Genomic DNA, 20,242 nt, shown 5'->3' on the forward strand with positions numbered 1-20,242 from the left:
TGAAAGGAACTGGCATCTTTGGGACAATAAACATATATTTTAAAATTTTCATCAAATTCGGATAAAAATTGTGACCTCTTGAGGTCCACAACCTTGGTATTACATATTTTTACACTATTTTTGAACTAGAAGCGTGTAATGGAACTATTGTACAATAGTAGTCTGAATTTGTTTTAGTGTCTCAGTAGTTATCTCCCTTTGCATTGCCTTATTCTCAACTTTTTTTTTTTAATTCTTATGTGTTGGAATGTTGGAAGTTGAAACCATGTGGGAAGGAATTTTAGGAAATAGGCAATCAACAGGTTTATTACCTCATTCATGACAATTTACATCGTATTTGTCGAGGAGTCTGTAGTGATCGAGAATAAATAAACCATATGTTACTGGATTCGGAATTTGGATATTTTATTTTGGACTGGAAACATTACAGTAAAAACCTAGATTGTAACAATATCAACAAAGGCATCGGCGGAAATGGAAGAAAACCAAGAACTGTTTCAGTGGAATTTGACACAGCTTGAATTTAGAATAAACAAGGCAATTGAACAAATTGACCTTTCAAAGGAACAGAACCTTGAACAATTAAAAGGAAAAAGGACAACTGTGAAAAATTTATTTACTGTCTGAACCGTGGTAAATTTTAAACAGATTTCTTCGATTGTGAACAAACTACTGAATAATTGTTATTAAAAACTTGCCTATGTGTTTGAAATCACCTCCGGTTGAATAAAATCCATTACGCAATTAAATATCCCAACGGAAAAAAAAGTTCTCTCTTGAAAAGTCAATGTTTTTGCTTGTATTTTCGACAGAGTCCATCACAACATTACACATGTCATGTGATGAGCTAAACCATCGTAATATGTTGGAGGGGGTAAAGGTTGACAAATTTTGACTATCACGTGTGTTGTAATCAAAACAGCGCACGACCTTTTCGATTTTTTGAGTTTGGGCAACAAAATAGCAACTGAAGACAATGACATTAATTTGGAAACAATTGATTAACAGTCTACTAAATTTTATTCACAGTGAATATATCACCGATTATACAAATACTCACCCCATAATTTTACCCCTGTCAGGGATGTAGCCATGCCGGGCGGCACTATTTTTTGCTGCCCAGCACAAAGAAAAAATCAAAGAAAGACGCCCAGTTGTATTTAAACCCCTTTATCCCTCTTTAAATTTGTATATTTGCCGTAAATAGGTCACCCAGACCAATTTACGGCACTCCAATGTTAAAGGTTTGGATGTCGTAAATGTTGTAGTAATTCGTGAGACACAAGTCAAATAAAACAACGTGTTTTAATTATCAATATCTACCTGTTGTCATAATTCGTTGTACCCAAATAAAACACAAACACCGTTTTAATTTTTAATATTTGAAAAAAAAAAAAAAAATGAGAAACAGAGTGGGGTGGGGAAATTTTATGCTCGATCGGTTGGTGTCAAAAAGTTTTTAGATCCCTGGCATAGTCTCTGTATCATTGATGAAAATTAAGTGAATTTGGTAAAAATATATAAATGGAAATTTGATTTGCACTGAAGCAAATACAAAAGGCAGCAGATGCTCTGAAAATACACCAAGAAGGGTTAAATTTTCATAAAAGACCACGCCCCCCCTCCTAAAAAAAAAATGTTTTCCTCGCTCCGCTTGGTAGCTATTTTTTCCACCACTCAGCAAATCCTGGCTACATCCCTGCCCTGTATATTATATATATTTTTATAAAACATATTACATCCCTGTCAATTATAGGCAACTTTGTGACTAACATTTAGAAATAAACACACTTTATTTCATAATTTTAATTGATCATATTTCATAACGCGGGGTCTAATCCCAATGCTCTGTGGTTATTAGTCCATTTTCAAAGTTTATAATTACCACAAAAAAATATGATAAAAGGCCACCGCTTCTCAATAATTTCCATATTTAATTCACATTCAGACTGTTCATGTCAATAATATTCCTGATTAAATTATTTTTTTTTGTTCATTCGACAGATACTGAAATCAAAACATTCTTGATATCTATAAACATCGTTTATCATCTTTATAAAAATGTATTTAAAACAAAAAAAATCACTTGTCAGAAGAGGCATTGCAGATTGCGTGTATTATTGGGTTTTGTATGTTAATTATGCAGACCGTGGGAAAAACTCGTGCAAGTTTCGCGGCGCTAAATTTAACCATTGTCACTGCATCTGTGTAGCATACAATAACTCATGGGATGATACCTTTTACGGTAAGAGAATTCAAAGCGTTGATTGGCTGAGGCATGATCGCGATCTACTAAATGCCATCGGAATATTCCATTCTCCGTGGATTTCAAAATATTTAGGTAATAACTGAGAGTACAATCGTATGGATAGATTGCTTTGTGAATTTCAAAACGAAGCCGGGAATTTTGGAAATTAATTGTGTTACCGGTACCGAGACACACATTATAAAATTCTGAACAGTTTTTGCACACTGGAAATAATATGCAAAGAGAAAATAGAAAGACATGCAACTATCTGCGGATAATTAAACCGATGTGCAGTATGATTTGTTGATAATAATTATTGGTATTTATATAAAAAAAAATAACGTTATATACCTATTCAATGATTCAATGGCCTCGGCTATTAATTTTGCTGAGGCTACAGCAGATTGCTGCAGGTTAATTGACAGGACTGCTTAATTAAATCAGGAAATATTAAAAATATTCAAGGGTGAGATTCAAGGCAAGTAAAACAAATGTAGTTCAAAAGAAATAATCCCATCAAACTCTCTAACCAAATAATTAATACAAGGCAGAAACAAAATACAGGACTACGGGCATATTTAAGTTTGTAAACGCCCAAACTCATTACTGGGTCTGAGAGCAATAGCTTATTCATACACAAAATTTGAATTGTCATAAAAGAGCCAAACACTGTTACGACAGACAAGCCTTGCTTTGACCCCCTTATACGAAATGATCTATCCCAATAAGTGACGTAATTAGCTTCCATTTTGGTATTTCTCGGTGTCAAAGTTTGTGATGAGTTCAATTTTACAAGAGAGAACTTTTTTATTCTCTGGCATATATAGTTGTACAATGGATCGAAGAAATCCGTTTATAATTTACCACGATTCAGACAGTAGTAAATTTGATGAAATATCACAAGAATATGTCACATTTCTGAAGAAACATGGAGGCCCCACCACACTTCTAGAACTTACGGCACTCTATAATACTAAAGAAACTGTAACAAACAATTATCAAGCCATCTTGAATAAACTTCGAGACAGGATGGATAAACTGAAATGGACTACGAGATTGAAATTTTGGCACAAAGGGTCTTTGCGGAAGCCAACGCTGAATTTTCAGTTATACAAGAAGTGGAGCAGGATGATAACTCTGTGAAGGAAAATTTATCGCCTAAAGTAAATGCTACTGAATTGGTACAAAATTACATAGAGAAACAGATAGTTAGGCCTACGCAAGCAAGAACATTTTGAACAAAAACGGAAAACAAACATTCCTGAATCGAACATTGGGCCTCTAATGAATAATAGCGATAAGACTATTGATTTAGAAGTGAAGAAGATCGAAGATGAAAGGAAGATTACCAGTAGTCTAAATGTTGAAGCTCCTGTTTATACTCCCAGGGCAGATCATTCTGATATGACAAACTTTTTGTTGAAAAAAAAACTTTCAATGTCAAGACTTGTACATTTTAATGATAAACCAGAATCATATATTGTATGGAAAAATAGTTTTCAAAATATTGTGAATGAACTTATGGCTACTCCTTTTGAGTCTTGTCTTAATGACATTCGAGGATGGATGACCAGAAATAAGCTAAAACTTAACGATGACAAATCTGAATTTCTTATCATATCATCAAAATCACAATCCAGTAAATTGTTTAAAGCGGATTCCATTCAGATCGGTGATGCTCTATATCTCCCAAGAAGCAGGCTAAAAATCTCGGCTATGTTACTGATGAATTTATGTCCCCAGTTCCCCAAATCAATAGTATCATACGAAAAATGCATCATCAAATGAGAGCTATTTCGAGAATACACTCTAATCTTAATACTGATGCTTGCCAGAGTGTTGTTAGAGCATTAGTAACATCGCACATGGATTATGCAAATTCTCTTCTATTAGGAGCACCAGAAACAGCTTTAAACAGACTACAAATAGCGCAAAACAATGCTGCACGTCTTATAACTAAAACACGAAAATTTGATCATATATCAGCTAAGTTACAGAAACTCCATTGGCTTCCAGTTCGAGCGAGGGTTCAATTTAAAGCTCTTGTGAATGTGTTTAAATCAATTTATTCTGACACCGCACCCAGTTATTTAAAAGAACTCTTTGATTTCTATACTCCCCAGCGATCCAACCTTCGTTCTTCAAGTGATCGTAGCATATTGAGGATCCCCAAATATAATAAGCATTCTGGTGAATATGCTTTCTCCGTCAAAGCAGCAAAAATGTGGAATGATCTTCCAAAAACTCTTAGAGAGTCCTCTTCCATCCAGAGCTTAAGACTAACTTAAAAACCTACTTATTTCAAAAATGTTTTTGAACTGTTTTGTTGTGAATGCGCTTAGAAACACTCATGTGTAATGAAGCGCTATATAAATCGAACAATAATAATAATAATAATAATAACAAGTAGATTTACTTTCAAAAATATTTAGGAACAGAATCGAAAAAGTATGCTAATAGAATAAGATTTCAAATGTCCATATTCCAGATGCTGGTCTTTCAAAAATTTGGGCTAGATTAGATCTTAGATACGGAAGTCCGGAACACATTGAAAAGTCTTTAAAGGAAAAGTTAGATAAATTTCCCAGAATTTCTGGAAAAGAAAATTACAAATTATATGAATTGTCTGATCTGTTATCTGAAATACTTAGTGTTAAATCAGATCAAAAATATCAGTATTGTCATATTTCGATTCTTCTATTGGAATTAATCCTATTATACTTAAATTACCACCTTATTTAAGAAATAAGTGGACGGAAAAAGCTTCAAAATATAAAGCTGATCATAATGTTATTTATCCTACATTTGATATATTTGTTAAATTTATTTGTGATATGAGTATAAGGTGCAATGATCCTAGCTTTATATATGATGATCATTTTAATTTTTCTAAACAGGCCCTGGAGAAAAGTGAAAACGTTAAACACAAATATTTTAATAACAGACCTTCATTTACAGCAAAGAAAACTGAGATTAATGGATCTACAACAAATCACCCTTCATCAAATAATGACAAGTGTGATTGTCCCCTGCATGGTAAGGGTTGCGGACATGTCTTAAAGGACTGTGACGTATTTAAAGATAAACTTTGGCGTGAGAAAAAGAACATTATATCTAAATATGGAATTTGTTATTCTTGCTTATCAGGACAACATCTAATGCAGAATTGTAAGAATGTCCCTCCCACCAATAAGAAATCCAGAGAAAATCATGGCAGGGAACGACCCCCATCAAGGGAGAAGAAAACGTTTATAATAAATGTACTCAGATTTGTAATGGATTTTCAGGAAAATCGTGTGCCAAGACTGTATTGGTAGAAGTTGGAAGAAATGGAATGGACAAAACCATCAAGGCATATGCTGTTATTGATGAACAAAGTAACAGATCTTTAGCATGTACCAAGATGTTTGAACGTTTCAATGATGAATCTGAAGGACAAACTTATAATTTAACAACTTGTGCTGGTGATCAGGTTATGACTGGTAGAAGAGGAACTGGTTATTATATCAAATCAATTGACGGACAATATAAATTGAACATCTCTAGTCTAGTGGAATGTAAAAAAGACAAGAGATTCCTACTCCTGATGTAGCCAGGCAATACAGACATTTGATGGATATAGGATCTAATTAAATACTGGAATATGAGGAATCAACAGAAATTCTATAATTGATTGGTAGGGACCTTTTACCAGTGCATCATATCTTAGAACAAAGAATGAGTAGGGAAAATGGGCCTTTCGCACAAAAACTTAAGTTGGGATGGGTCATTATAGGGGAATCGTGTTTAGGACTTGTTCACAAAACTGAAAGATTAAATGTTAATAAGACTAATACTTTGACGGACGCACGTGCAACATGCATGGACTTGTGCCCGAATAACTTTGATTTAAAGGAAATAAATATTGGATCAGGTATATTTGTAAGAACAAGTAATGATGACACTCCAGCTAATTCACCGGAAGATGATGAATTCATGGAAATAATGGATGAAAAAGTTGTAAAAGCTGAAACAGGAAATTGGAGTGCACCACTTCCCTTCATGAAAGAGAGACCTTTACTACCAAATAATTATGGACAAGCCAAACATAGATTTGATATATTGGATCGAGAATTACAGAAGAAGCAATCAAAACGGAAAGAATTTTTTGAATTTATGGAAAAATTTTAGTAACGAATCATGCTGAAGTAGCCCTGGTATTTGCCGATGTTTGGTATTTATCACAAGAAGAAGAAGAAGAAGTTATGCATAGTGTTTGATTCAGCGGGTAAACATGGTGGCTATCATTGAATGATGTACTATTGCAGGGCCCTGACTTAACTAATAATTTGGCAGCAGTATTGCTTAAATTTAGAAAAGAGAAAATAGCCATAACCGGTGATATAGAGCAAATGTTTTTTAATTTTGAAGTACATGAGAAGACGTAAGGAAAGCCAATGAATTCAAATGGATTCACACTTTAAGAACATTCGCACTGGATGGCATTAACGATAAGATGTAGTCCCGAGGGGTCCCCCACTTTATTGTACATGAGAAGGGTCGAAATTTTTAGAGATTCCTATGGTATAAGGACAATGACAAGAATAAACCTACGATTGAGTATCGTATGAGAGCACAAACCATCTCCTTCTGTTGCAAATTATGGACTTCAGAAAGCTGTTTGTAACCATGATAATGAGGACCACTGTGATCTAGTATGTAAATTTGTAAAGAATCCCTTCTATGTTGATGATGGACTTATTTCACTTCAAGATGAAGAAACCGCTATAAAGCTTATTAGAGATACCCAAACTCGTCTTATGGAATCAGGGAATATAAGACTTCACAAGTTGTCTTCGAATAGCTTAACCCTCTCATTACCGGAGCGCCCGAAACCGCCCGCCATTTTGGCTGCCTCTCGACTCTAAACCACCTGTAACCGCCCGGTACCAACCACATTCGTATTTTGCACTTTTATCAGGAATCACACTCTCGTAGTCGGCGAGATGAGACTTCATCAACTTCCTTTGTTTATTAGCTATAAATTGGCGCGTCACATGAACAAGCTTTATATTCACTTTTATCGAGATATTTTGATTTTAAAATCAAGAGCCATAATTCAGGAAGTTACAATCCGATATCTGCAAATATCGACAGGAACCAAGAACTTTGGGTTATACACATGTATTTCAAGTTTCATCAAAATCGAATCAAAGTTGTGACCTCTAGAGGGTCCACAACCTTCATCTACCATATGTTTACACCATTTGTGTATGAGGGGCAGCCATTTTGTCCTGCAGTTTTGGAACGTTTTTCACAAAATTCAAATGACAATGAGATGCAACGGTGATATATTCGAAAGTTTTTTTTTTAAATCGGATAACAAGTTAAAACGTGATTTTTTGTACAATCAAGGGCCATAATCCACGAAGTTACGATCTGATATGCGCGAATATCGAATGGAACCAAAATCTTTGAGTTATAAACATGTATTTCAAGTTTCATCAAAATCAGATCACATTGTCCTGCAGTTTTGGTCCGATTTTCTCAAAATTCGTACTTAACTGGCATTGCGGTGTAACAGTGACAATTTCTCGAAATTCGAACTCAACTGACATTGCGGTGTAACCAGTGTCCGAAACAAACATTTTCCAAGCACAGGCCCGCAGGACCTGTGTGGCACGTGATCATGTGGGTCCTTCAGGTGACACGCAGGCCCAACCAATAATAATAATATTTATAGTTTCCAAGCGAAGTGCAGAACGATCAGAATAAAGGAAGTACATATAAAGCCAGTACACCACAGAAAGACTAAGGGTTTAGTAACTTAATTTCATTTCAATTTAATGGGAACAAATCTATTCACGGCTACATAATTTACGGTTTTTCTCATCAAACTAGGTCATTAACTTCAAACAGTTACACAAAAAAACTTGACGCCTGGCGATAACGTTGAGGAATGGCATCAACTCGTTGAGGAATGGCATAAACTCGCTTATCCCACCCTAAATTGTTAGCACAATAGCCCAGAATTGATTCAAATGAATTCCCGTAGGAAATGGTTTTAAAATTATAAGCTTCCATTACCTTTAATAATAGGTAGGCCTACAGCTACACCGTGTCAGTAATATTCCTGATGGATATAAAATGATACAGCAAGGTGGTATTTTTCATAACACAATTTGTAGTTTTTGTCTATCACGTAACTTGCAAATATGTTTTTATTCATTCGTCCATGAGAGACACACGGCACAGTGATCACGTGACAGCCATAATTGAAATTACTTTAAAATAAAATTCTGTACGACTATGCCATATAGTTTTCAATAATAATAACGACAATATGTTTAAAATTTAGCCTCTGCAAGCATGTGTATCAAATAAAAAATCGTAGCGGTAAACATTACTTAAAACTAAACCTAGCATCGCTGGCTTATTGACCTAGAAATTCCAACTGATGTCATGTGTCATCGGCGGATTTGGCATCGAAGATTTTGTCGGAAAAATATATTATTAATGACTGTTCTGGGGATTATATTCAACTAAGATTTAAATTTCTGTAACAACTGGTCAGCCAAACCATTAAATGCATGATCCAATTATTATTTTATTATCTACCGGTACCTGGAATCTATACGGAGCGTCGAAGAAGCGTGATTCCCGAACGAGAATCACAATCCATACCGAGAGGTATGGCTGTTATTGTAGCCAACAAGCAAGTTGATTGACTACTTAATCAAAGAGTAATAATTAACCCGTTAAATTTAGCCGAAAGTAGATTGATTTATGATACCATAGTAGCCGATTCATTGTTTTTACCAATCGCTTTGTTTAAAGTTCAAGCGGCTAAAGCCGACAAAAAAAAAACAGTTACAAATCAAAGGCTGGTTACGCGAGTCAATGTTTGGAAAAACAGCAGCTTCCGTCATGTCGATGACAAGTAAACAATAACCGTCAACTATCGGAGACTCAGAGGTTGCGTTTCTATGACAGTTCTAGCATTTTCCGAATTGTCGTATGTGGACACTAACTATGCGAGATAAGAAAGAAGGCGAAGGCCCGGCGGACCCGAGTGAAATAGGCAAGCAGGAGTCCTCCGATAAATCAGTCGGCCTCGGGCCTACGGACCGACGTTTGCGTTGAACACTGGGTGTAACAGTGATATATTGGAACGTTTTTTTAAATCGGATAATAATTGTGACCTCTAGAGGGATATAACCAGTGTGTACAAATTTAAAGTCATTCGGATGATAACTTAGGACACTAGAGCAGGCAGCATACTATGATCTTAATTTTAATGAAATATTTAAAGTAATATGTCAAAAAGACATTTATCCACGACAGACAAGGTGACGTCAAATTATGACCATATTTCAATGTGGGTATATAAAAAGTAATATGCACCGAATTTGGCTATGCTATGTTTGTTAGTGACATAAATTAGAAAAGAACTTACGTATCATATAAACCAAGTAAAAAATTCAGTGTAACATCAACAAATTTCTCCATTTTAACTGTATCAAAATGGCGATGATCTGATGTCTGATATATATCTCTTAGTAGGATGGTTAATTGTTCACAATCAATATTTAATAAACTACCATGATTATAACCATGATCTTCTAATACTGATCTTAACACAGTTAGTCTTACCATAGGTACTGAAATAAACAATAAACCTTTATTTTCTCTAATATTTCACAAGCATTACAGTATTGTGTAGAACACAAAAACTATTATGTACTCTGAAAAACAAGACATAGGTGTATGGGACCCAACAGGGGTCGAAATAACGCTTGTCCAGGCTACTTGTCGAATCCAAGTAACATTTTAAAATGACAAGTAGAAATAAAATCTACTTGTTGCCAACGACAACTAGAATAATATCTATAAATATTCTGGCTAAAAATGTCTGTCTAATTTATCCATTCCAATAAAGTTGTAAGTTCGTTCTATACGTCTGGAAAATGTTTCTTTGCATTAAAATAGTAACACTACTGATTCTATGAAAGCCATAATGTAATTGGCTGTTCGTTCTTAATCACCCAATCACAGTCAATATTACATGACTCCATGGCAATCAGGGCTCAGCCTGTCGGTCATCAAAGTGGCGATTTGCAATAAAAAAAAATGGAAGTGGTGAATGTGATTAAAATTTGATTTTAGCGATAACGTTTTGAGGTAACTAGCTAAAAAATCTGGATCGTGTCATTGAGTAATTATACTATACTGATCTTTTGTCTTCAATTAATTATTATAGTTGATTGACAATTGTCAATGATGTATATAGGCCTAAAGCCTATTATTTCAGGTTTCGTTTTGTCTTAAAAAAATAAAAGGAAATATGGCAGACAATTCTTTCTGAAGAGAATTAAATATTTTGATAGTTGAATTCCATTTACTGCCGCTTCTTTTGGCATGGAATATACTAGCATGCCTAACTGGATATTATTTCAAATTATATTATCACCAACGTAAGAAAAACGAACAAGTCGAATAGTGAAGATTCTCGAGTGAGAAAATGGTCTGTCGTTTGTTTCCAATCTGGTTAAAACACAGATCCTATTTCGTTTCCTTTTTATAGTTCAAAATTTCGTTTTACTTGTCTTTACTACACTTGGATCTGGAAGAGTTGTTATTTAACTTGTGTTCTGAATGGTGTCAGGGATAAGCCAATGAAACGGTCTCTTACGGCGAGCTTTAGGCGTGTTTTTCACGGAACTGTGGGTAATCCACTAGTAACATCAATGCTGATTGGTTAATCAAATGTCTGATGTCAAAAGGGTCATAAGTTGGTCTTTTGACCCCTAACGTGACCTATCGCTATAACTTGTCAGATCTTCATGTAGTGCAGGCCATCGAAAGTATAAAACAATGAAACGAAATATAGATCTGTATTTTAATCAGATTGGTTTGTTTCATTACCTCTGCCAAAATGTGTTAAAGTGTAAGCATCTCTTACAAATGTAATTGAAATAGAATGAATAAGTTATTTTTTAATTAAAAACAAAAATCAATGGTGACAACTTGAAATGACCAAGTGACAAGTAAGAAATATTTCTCCTTGTCAGCTGAGAAGTAAAATTTTACAAACATTTCAACTCCTGGGACCCAATATGATTTGGAGCCCAGTAAAATTTGCCTAAATTTAACCACGAATAGTGCCTGAAAAATATTTGAATAGTGCCTGAAAATATTCCCTGTAATAATTTTTTTTTTTTTTTTCCAAAAGCTTTATTTCCCAGCAAAGATATATTTATTAGAGAGAATGCCTAGGTTGGGACCTAGGAATCATTCTTTTTACAACATATAAACATTATTAATTTTGCAGAAATTATGTACACCCACAGTCCACTGTCTTCTAAATGGATTTAGATTATAAAAATAAGTCGGCTTTATTCTATTAGTAATTTATTCAATTTCTCATAGAAGCTTCATATTTGTCAGAATTTTCACTCCTTTGTAAGCAATATGTTTTTACTTCAATTTTTTCTTTTAGCATGTTTTAAATAGCTTTGATTTCCAGTGATGCATGTTTAAATTTTGTTTTGTAAATAAATTCACATTTATAATTGGCCAGTTAACCATATTACATATGTCATCACTCAGGGTTTCATCTAGACTACCAAATAAAATATGAATGATTTTCCTGTGATTCTACTAATCCACGAGAAAATTTCTTTCCAAATTTTTAGTACTTTTGGACATTCATAAATTAGGTGCTCTAGTGTTTCTGATATCTCACAACAATAAGTGCATTCAGGTTAATCTATCAACTAATTCTATATAGGAAGGTGTTAGTAGTGTTGATTCTGTGTATAATTTTATATTAAAACCACTGTAAGTTGGTATAACTACAGCATTTAAAAGGTGTTAGATTGTGTCGTTTCCAATCAATGTGTGTTATGTAGACACCTTTCTGTCTAAATTTGTTTCGAGATTTTAGAGGATGCATTTTTTGTAGATTTTTTGTTTATTTCGCTATTACCATTAGTTTTATACTTCAGAAAGCTGTACAGTTTAAATCGCAACATTGGAGATTGGATGATTACATTTGTGTGTTCTATATTAAGTTTTTTCTCAAATTTTGTCATTACTTGCAACAATGACTCCTATTTCTGAAAGTTTTTTTATGCCAAATTTTTGAATAATTTGTTCATAACTAAGAAATTGGTTATCATTACCTTTTTCGACCGCAGGCTCAGTGTAGGGGGGTGTCCATCAAATTAGAACAGGTTTCTCTATAGTTTTCATATTTTACGTTTGATGTGTATTGTGTTAAATCTTCCTGGTGCAAAAATGGAAAATTTGACCTCTGACCTTCGGTGTCACAAAGAAGAAAGGTGAATTTAGCAAATTTACATTTTTATTGAAAGAGTGATTAGTTTCGATATTTTTCAGCATGTTTTCATGATACAAGAATGGCTGCTTATTCACTTTCAATGTAAATGACCTCATTTGACCTTTGACCCTGAATATCTCAAAAACACCTCAAAGTCGGACTGAGCCTCCAGACTATTTAATCCTTGTATGAAATTTATGCCTTCACTGCTATATGTATTATAATGTACTAGTTGATTGTTATATCTTTATTATACTAGACATTTGTACAATTGAAGTCTACCATGTTTTTTGGTTTCATTATATTCTGTAGCAATGACCAGTTTCATAAGACTCTCTCCAAAATTTTAGCAATTTTTTATCCAAGAAATTTTTATAGCGGTAGTAAAGTTAAAAATATTAATCAGGTTAAGTCCACCTTCCGTTATTGGGAGACATACTGTTTCTCTGCGATATACGTCCACATTCCTGCTTTGATTGATATGGTACTTTTTAAAATGAAGAGAATGAAATATGAAATGGCTGTAATGACTGTAATATGACAAGAGGCAAAAAAGACTAGGCATTGGGTTTGTTTTGCCAAACTTACAGACAAAATATTAACCAAAAAGTGGGTGTGACACTGCCCCAGGGGGTCAGGCCATGCACCAAAATAAATAGTTGCTGTCTTTACTGTATAAGGAATAAATATGCAAAGTTCCAAGATGATCCATTCAGAATAGCAGCCTGTAGACGGTTGGATATGGAACAATATAAATAGGTACCACCCTGCTATTGAAATGATTGATATGCTGAATTTGAACAAAATCTGTTAATTATTGCAACCTGTAGAGATTTATCGATAAAAACTAACAAAAAAGTGGGTGTGGTACATCCCTGGGGGTCGGGACATGCACCAAAATAAATAGTTGCTATCCTTACAGTATAAGGAATAAATATGCCAAGTTCCAAGATGATCCATTTAGAATTCCAGCCTGTAGACAAAAAACACAAAAATTGGGTGTGGCTCTGCCCTGGGGGTTGGACATGGACCAATATATACTCTTCAAAAAAAGTAGGGGATATTGAAATGCAAATACTTATGCAGGTTGTGATATGATAAATAGTGAAGAACTTATCGCCCCAACAGAACCACTGAGCTACACAATAACGCCATACACGTGGGCGGGGTTCATTGTCAAATTTGAAACATCAAGGAAGGGTTGATGAAAACTGTGGCATGCTGGTTTATGCTATCCATGTTTGCTTTCCTTTCGGTTCTTGCATAAGATTTACTGTTTAGCGTATCTTTGCTTTAGTGTGTTACGTTTAATTTGCAATGAGACGTCTTCAACATGATGAACGTCTACGTACTATTGGCATGCTTCAAATGGGTTCTACACAGCGAGCAGTAGCCAACATGCTTGATGTGTCACAGTCTGTGATCAGCAGACCGTGGAACTGGTACCAACAAACACACAATGCTGATGATAGACCTCGTTGAGGTCGTCCCAGAGCCACTACACAAGCCCAGGATCGATACATTGGTACACAGGTCATGCGAAATCGAGGACAAACGGCCAATCAGCTTTCTGTAAACTTGTACCAAGTTACATGAATTCGAGTTACACCCCAAACGATTAGAAATCGGCTACATGCAGCCTATTTGCATGTGTGACGACCGCGTGTTGTGCCTCCATTAACTCGCCAGCACATGACAAACAGGCGTCTATGGTGTAGGCAGCGTACAAATTGGGGTAATCGTCGATGGTGTGGGGAGCAATCACCGTGACTGGCAGAACGGACTTGCATATTGTTCATGGAAGGGTCACTGGTGTGTACTATCGTGACACATCCTGGCACCGATAGTTCTGCGCTTTGCTAAACGTGCAGGTCGACATTTCATCTTTCAAGATGATTATGCCCGTGCCCACCGCGCTTGTGTCGTGAATGACTACCTCCAGCGTCACCATATTGTCCATATGCCTTGGCCAGCCTTGAGTCCTGACCTTCCCCTATAGAGCATGCCTGGGACATGATCGGGAGACGTGTTCGTCGACGTCAACGTCAACCGACAACACTACACAGAGAGAGAGATAAAAGGGGGTTTAACGTCTACTCGACACAAAATAGGTCATTTCGGGACTAACATATTGTCCATATGCCTTGGCCAGCCTTGAGTCCTCACCTTCCCCTATAGAGCATGCCTGGGACATGATCGGGAGACGTGTTCGTCGACGTCAACCTCAACCGACAACACTACAGAGAGAGAGAGAGATAAAAGGGGGTTTAACGTCCACTCGACACAAACTAGGTCATTTCGGGACTAACATATGGTTTAATTTTATTTCAATAATTCCCTTGTGCGTAGGGGTCTTTAGCAGTGGGAGGAAACTGGAGGACCCGGAGAAAACCCACGAGGTTGGACAGGCGACCCTACTCCTTGTCATGTACAAACGGGGATTTGAAACCACGCCAGTTGACTCAATGACAGGCCTTATGATACAGCACGCGCGTGCTAACCATTCGGCCATCCCCCCCCCCCCCCCCGACAACACTGCAAGAATTGGCTGTGGCACTGCAAAAGGAGTGGGTCAGATTGCCCCAAATCGTGATTGAACGGTTGATAAGGAGCATGCCATGACGAATTGCTGAATGTCTGAGGATTGGTGGAGCAATTACCCACTATTAAGACAAAAATCAAAAACGGCCATTTTCACTTTTGACAGTGTATCTCTTTGCGAGTGAAATGGGGCCGTCAGATAAGCCGCCCATATGAACTGTTTATGTTCATGTGTAAGCAATTGGCCTGTTATTAACATACACTGGTTACCTCTAATTAAAACAGAAGTGCATTTCCGCAGTTTTGTATCGTTTCTGAATATCCCCTACTTTTTTTGAAGAGTATATAGAGGTACAACCCTATGCTGGATCATTCCGAATTGGATCCAAATCTGTTAATAATTGCAACATGTATATCATTTACTGACAAAATATCAACAAAAAGTGGGCGTAGCACTGCCGAGAGGGCAGGGGGTGGGGGGAGGAGGGGTTCGTGCACCAACATCAGTAGTTGCCATCTATAGGGCATAAGGAATAAGTATACCAAGTTCCTAGATAATCCAGTCAGAATTGTGGCCTTCGGGTGCTAAAGGCAAAAATTAGGCGTGGCTCTAGCCCTGGGGTTTGGGGCATTCACCAAAATCAATTGTTGACGCCCTTAGACTATAAGGAATACATATACCAAGTACCAAGTTGATCCATTCAGAATTGCGGCCTGTAAACGATAAACACAAAAATTGGGCGTGGCTCTGCCCCGGGAATCAGGACATGCAGTTGTCGTCTTTAGGTTATAAGGAATACATATCCCAAGTTTAAAGACGACCCATTAAGAATCATGGCCTGTAGGCAACACACAGAGACACAAAGAAAAAATGGGTGTGGCTCTGCCCCTGGGAGTTTAGCAATCACCAAAAAACAATAGTGGTCATCCTTAGGGTATAAGGAATAGGTATGCAAAGTTTCAAAACGATCTGTTAAGAATTGCGGCCTGTAGGTGAAACACAAGACACCTAAACATTGGGTGCGGCCTAAGTCAAATACAAAATGCTAACATTAATGTATAAATGTCACAATAACGCTGCTACTCTGAACTCTTATATGACTACGACCCTATTAGATCACTTTGCTCTCAAAATAAACAGTCACTAGTTGTTCCAAGATATAACTTAAAAGTCATATGGGTATAGGTCTTTCAGTTCAGCTGGTCCTAGATTATGGAACGAACTTCCACAACTGATCAAGAACCAACAGACTTTTAATCAATTTAAATCCGCACTAAAGACTTTCCTGTTTCGACAGTTTTACCAGTAGAACCATTACTAAAATTGTTTTGAGCATGTGTCAACATGGAGAAGACACTATATAAAACCTCATTATTATTATTATTTAGGATATAAGGAATAAGTATAAAAAAGTTTCCAAAACGATCGATTAAGAATTGCGGGCTGTAAGTGACACGCAGACACACAAAAAGAAAATGGACATGGCTCTGCCCCTGGGGATTGGGCATTCACCACAAACAACAGGGATGTTCCTTAGGATAGAAGGAATACGTATGCAAAGTTTCAAGGTGATACGTTAAGAAATATGGTCTGTAGATGAAAAACAAACAAATGCAAGAAATGGGCGTGGCTCTGCCCCTGGGGGTCGGGCATGCACCACAAAACAATAGGGATCATCCTTAGGGTATAAGGAATAAGTATGTAAAGTTTCAAGATGATCACTTAAGAATTGTGGCCTGCAGGCAACACACAGACACACACCCAGACACGGGTGACGTATAACCAGCGGCTGCCAGGCAGGATATGCCCACATTTTGCATGAGATGGATAAAGAACAAGCTAAAAATAAAGATAGGTTGCCAGGCAACGAAACGTACGCCTACAGCAGCTAAATCGTCCGGGCAGTCAACAAGAGTTGTCGCATATTTTTACTTTTTTCGGTAATGAAACATTTATAATGCACTAGAATCTGATTAAGAGCAACAACTCAGAAAACCATTAGAATTTGTTTGGTTTTTATAAAGTTCTGCCCCATACTAACGTTTTGTATACAAAACTTTTAATATCATGGATTTAGCTGTTCCAAGTCATAAAAATTCATTGAAAATCAATATACTTGTTCATCTCAAGATCTTAAACTCTGTGTATCAATCTGAAGTCAATCGGATATTAACTTTGACCTCTAGAGTGTCCACAAAATTTTTCAAAGTGATTAAGGGCCATAACTCTGGCAGTAATTATCGGAAATCGCTGAAAATCAATAGGCTTCTTTGTCTCATGACCTTAAAACACTGTGTATAAATTTAAAGTCAATCGGATATTAATTTTGGTCTTTAGAGCATCCACAAGATTTTTCAAAATGACCAAGGGCCATAACTCTGGCAGTAATTATCGGAAATTGCTAAAAATCAATAGGATTCTTCGTCTCATGACCTTAAACACTGTGTATCAATCTAAAGCCAATCGGATATTAACTCTAGAGCGTCAACAAGATTTTTTGAAGTGATCAAGAGACATCACTCTGGCAGTAATTATCGGAAATCGCTGAAAATCAATAGGCTTCTTCGTCTCATGACCTTAAACACTGTGTATAAATTTAAAGTCAATCGGATATTAACTTTGGCCTCTAGAGCGTCCACAAGATTTTGCAAAGTAATCAAGGACCATAACTCTGGCAGTAATTATAGGAAATTGCTAAAAATCAATAGGCTTCTTCGTCTCATGACCTTAAACACTATGTATGAATTTAAAGTCAATCGGATATTAACTTTGGCCTCTAGAATGTCACAAATATTTTAAAAGTTATCAAGGGCCATAACTCTGGCAGTAATTATCGGAAATCGCTGATAATCAATAGGCTTCTTTTCATCTCATGACCTTAAACACTGTGTATAAATTTAATATCAATCAGATATTAACTTTGGCCTCTAGAGCATCCACAAGATTTTTTGAAGTAATCAAGGGCCATAACTCAGGTAGTAATTATCGGATATCGCTGAAAATCAATAGGCTTCTTGGTCTCAAGGCCTTAAACACCATGTATAAATTTAAAGTCAATCGGATATTAACTTTAGCCTCTAGAGCGTCCACAAGCAATTGTGGACGCCGGACGGACGGGGGCGACGACAATATACGACCACATTTAAATGTAGGCGTATAAAAACGATTTTTTGTACAATCAGGGCCATAATCCATAAAGTTATGGTCTGAAATGCGCAAATATCAAAAGGGACTGAGATTTTTGGAATATAAAGATATGTTTTAAGTTTCATCAAAATCGGATAAAAATTGAGACCTCTAAAGGATCCATAACCTTTGTATTACATACTTATACACAATTTGAGTACAAAGAGCGGCCATTTTGTCGAGTACTTTCATTTTGATTTTCCCGAAATTCCAATTCAAACGGCATTATGGTGGTATGGGGATATATCTAAACAGTTTTTAAAATCGGAAAAAAAAAATTGTGACATCTAGAGAATCAACAAGCTAAAAATGCGATTTTTTGACCAAATAGGGGCCATAATCCAGGAAGTGATTATCAAATGGAACCAAGATCTTTATAACAAGCCAACAGTGAGGCTGATGTCCCCCGCCGAAATCCCCAAATAAATAGATGAAACATATTAATTAATCGCACATCTATTTTTTTCAAAAGTATCAAGCAATCAAACTGATTATCAACTATACACTAAGTTTCATCACTCTATCAGATAGAATCAAAGTTATCTTGTCCCAAAGAATCGACCAAGGAAATGGCTTATCTCTGCTTAGCTTTAGCTCGATATGTTAATCATTGAACTCAGTCAAGACGAACATCTACATCAAGCTTAAACATTCTACCTCAATTAGAAGCAGAGTTGTTATGTTCCAAAGTCTTGACCAATCAAAATGCTTATTGCTCCTTAGCCTAAGCAGATAATTCTCATCATCGAACTTAGTCAAGGTATTGATGTAATGAAACTATACACCAAGTTTCATCACTCTCACTTAATTAGAACTAAAGTTATCGTGTCCCAAAGCATCAACCAATCGTGTCCCATAAGCAAGAAAATGCTCATCTTCGCACTCTATCAAGGCATTTGCCTCGTAAACACCTACACCGAGTTTGAACATTCTAGCTCAATTAGAAGGAGAGTTATTGTGTTCTAAAGTCTCGGCCAATCAAATTGCTTATCGCTCTGCTTACCCTGAGCAGAAAATGCTCAATCTTGAACTTAGTTAAGGTACTGATGTAATGAAACTATACACCAAGTTTCATCGCTCTCACTTAATTGGAACTAAAGTTATCGTGCCCCAAAGCATTAACCAATCAAATTGTTTATCTCTACTTACCCTAAGCAGAAAAGGCTCATCTTCACACTCCATCAAGGCATTGAACTAATAAACACCTACACCAAGTTTGAACATTTTAGCTCAATTAGAAGGAGGGGTATTGTGTTCCAAAGTCTCGGCCAATCAAATTGCTTATCGCTCTGCTTACCCTGAGCAGAAAATGCTCAATCTTGAACTTAGTCAAGGTATTGATGTAATGAAACTATACACCAAGTTTCATCGCTCTCACTTAATTGGAACTAAAGTTATCGTGCCCCAAAGCATCAACCAATCAAATTGTTTATCTCTACTTACCCCAAGCAGAAAATGCTCATCTTCACACTCCATCAAGGCATTGAACTAATAAACACCTACACCAAGTTTGAACATTTTAGCTCAATTAGAAGGAGGGGTATTGTGTTCCAAAGTCTCGGCCAATCAAATTGCTTATCGCTCTGCTTATCCCAAGCAGAAAATGCTCATTATCGAACTTAGTCAAGGTATTGATGTAATGAAACTATACACCAAGTTTCATCACTCTCACTTAATTAGAACTAAAGTTATCGTGTCCCAAAGCATCAACCAATCAAATTGCTTATCTCTGCTTACCCTAAGCAGAAAATGCTCATCTTCGAACTCCATCAAGGCATTGACTTAATAAACACCTACACCAAGTTTGAACTTTCTAGGTCAATTAGAAGGAGAGTTATTGTGTCCCAAAAAGTGTGACGGACGGACGGACCGACGGACGGACCGACAGACGAACCCATTTTAATAGTCCCCTGCTTTCTTCGAAAGGTGAGGGACAATAAAAACA

At 36.3% G+C, this 20,242-nt stretch overlaps 1 protein-coding gene across 6 annotated transcripts in view; it reads right to left on the reverse strand.

Moving 5' to 3' along the window:
* LOC126817146 (dystrophin) overlaps positions 1 to 20,242 on the reverse strand; it is a 293,105-nt gene that overhangs the window by 102,352 nt on the left and 170,511 nt on the right. For all 6 annotated transcript variants that reach the window (XR_007678819.2, XR_008787851.1, XM_050543983.2 and 3 more), the window contains one exon: positions 9,684 to 9,888. Coding sequence is in view for 3 of the 6 variants with exons in the window: in XM_050543983.2 (XP_050399940.2) it covers positions 9,684 to 9,888 (205 nt within the window). In the remaining 3 variants the exon portion in view is untranslated. The remainder of the gene's footprint in view (positions 1 to 9,683; positions 9,889 to 20,242) is intronic.

This window comes from Patella vulgata, chromosome 4, assembly GCF_932274485.2.
Source record: "Patella vulgata chromosome 4, xgPatVulg1.2, whole genome shotgun sequence".
NCBI classification, from domain to species: domain Eukaryota; kingdom Metazoa; phylum Mollusca; class Gastropoda; family Patellidae; genus Patella; species Patella vulgata.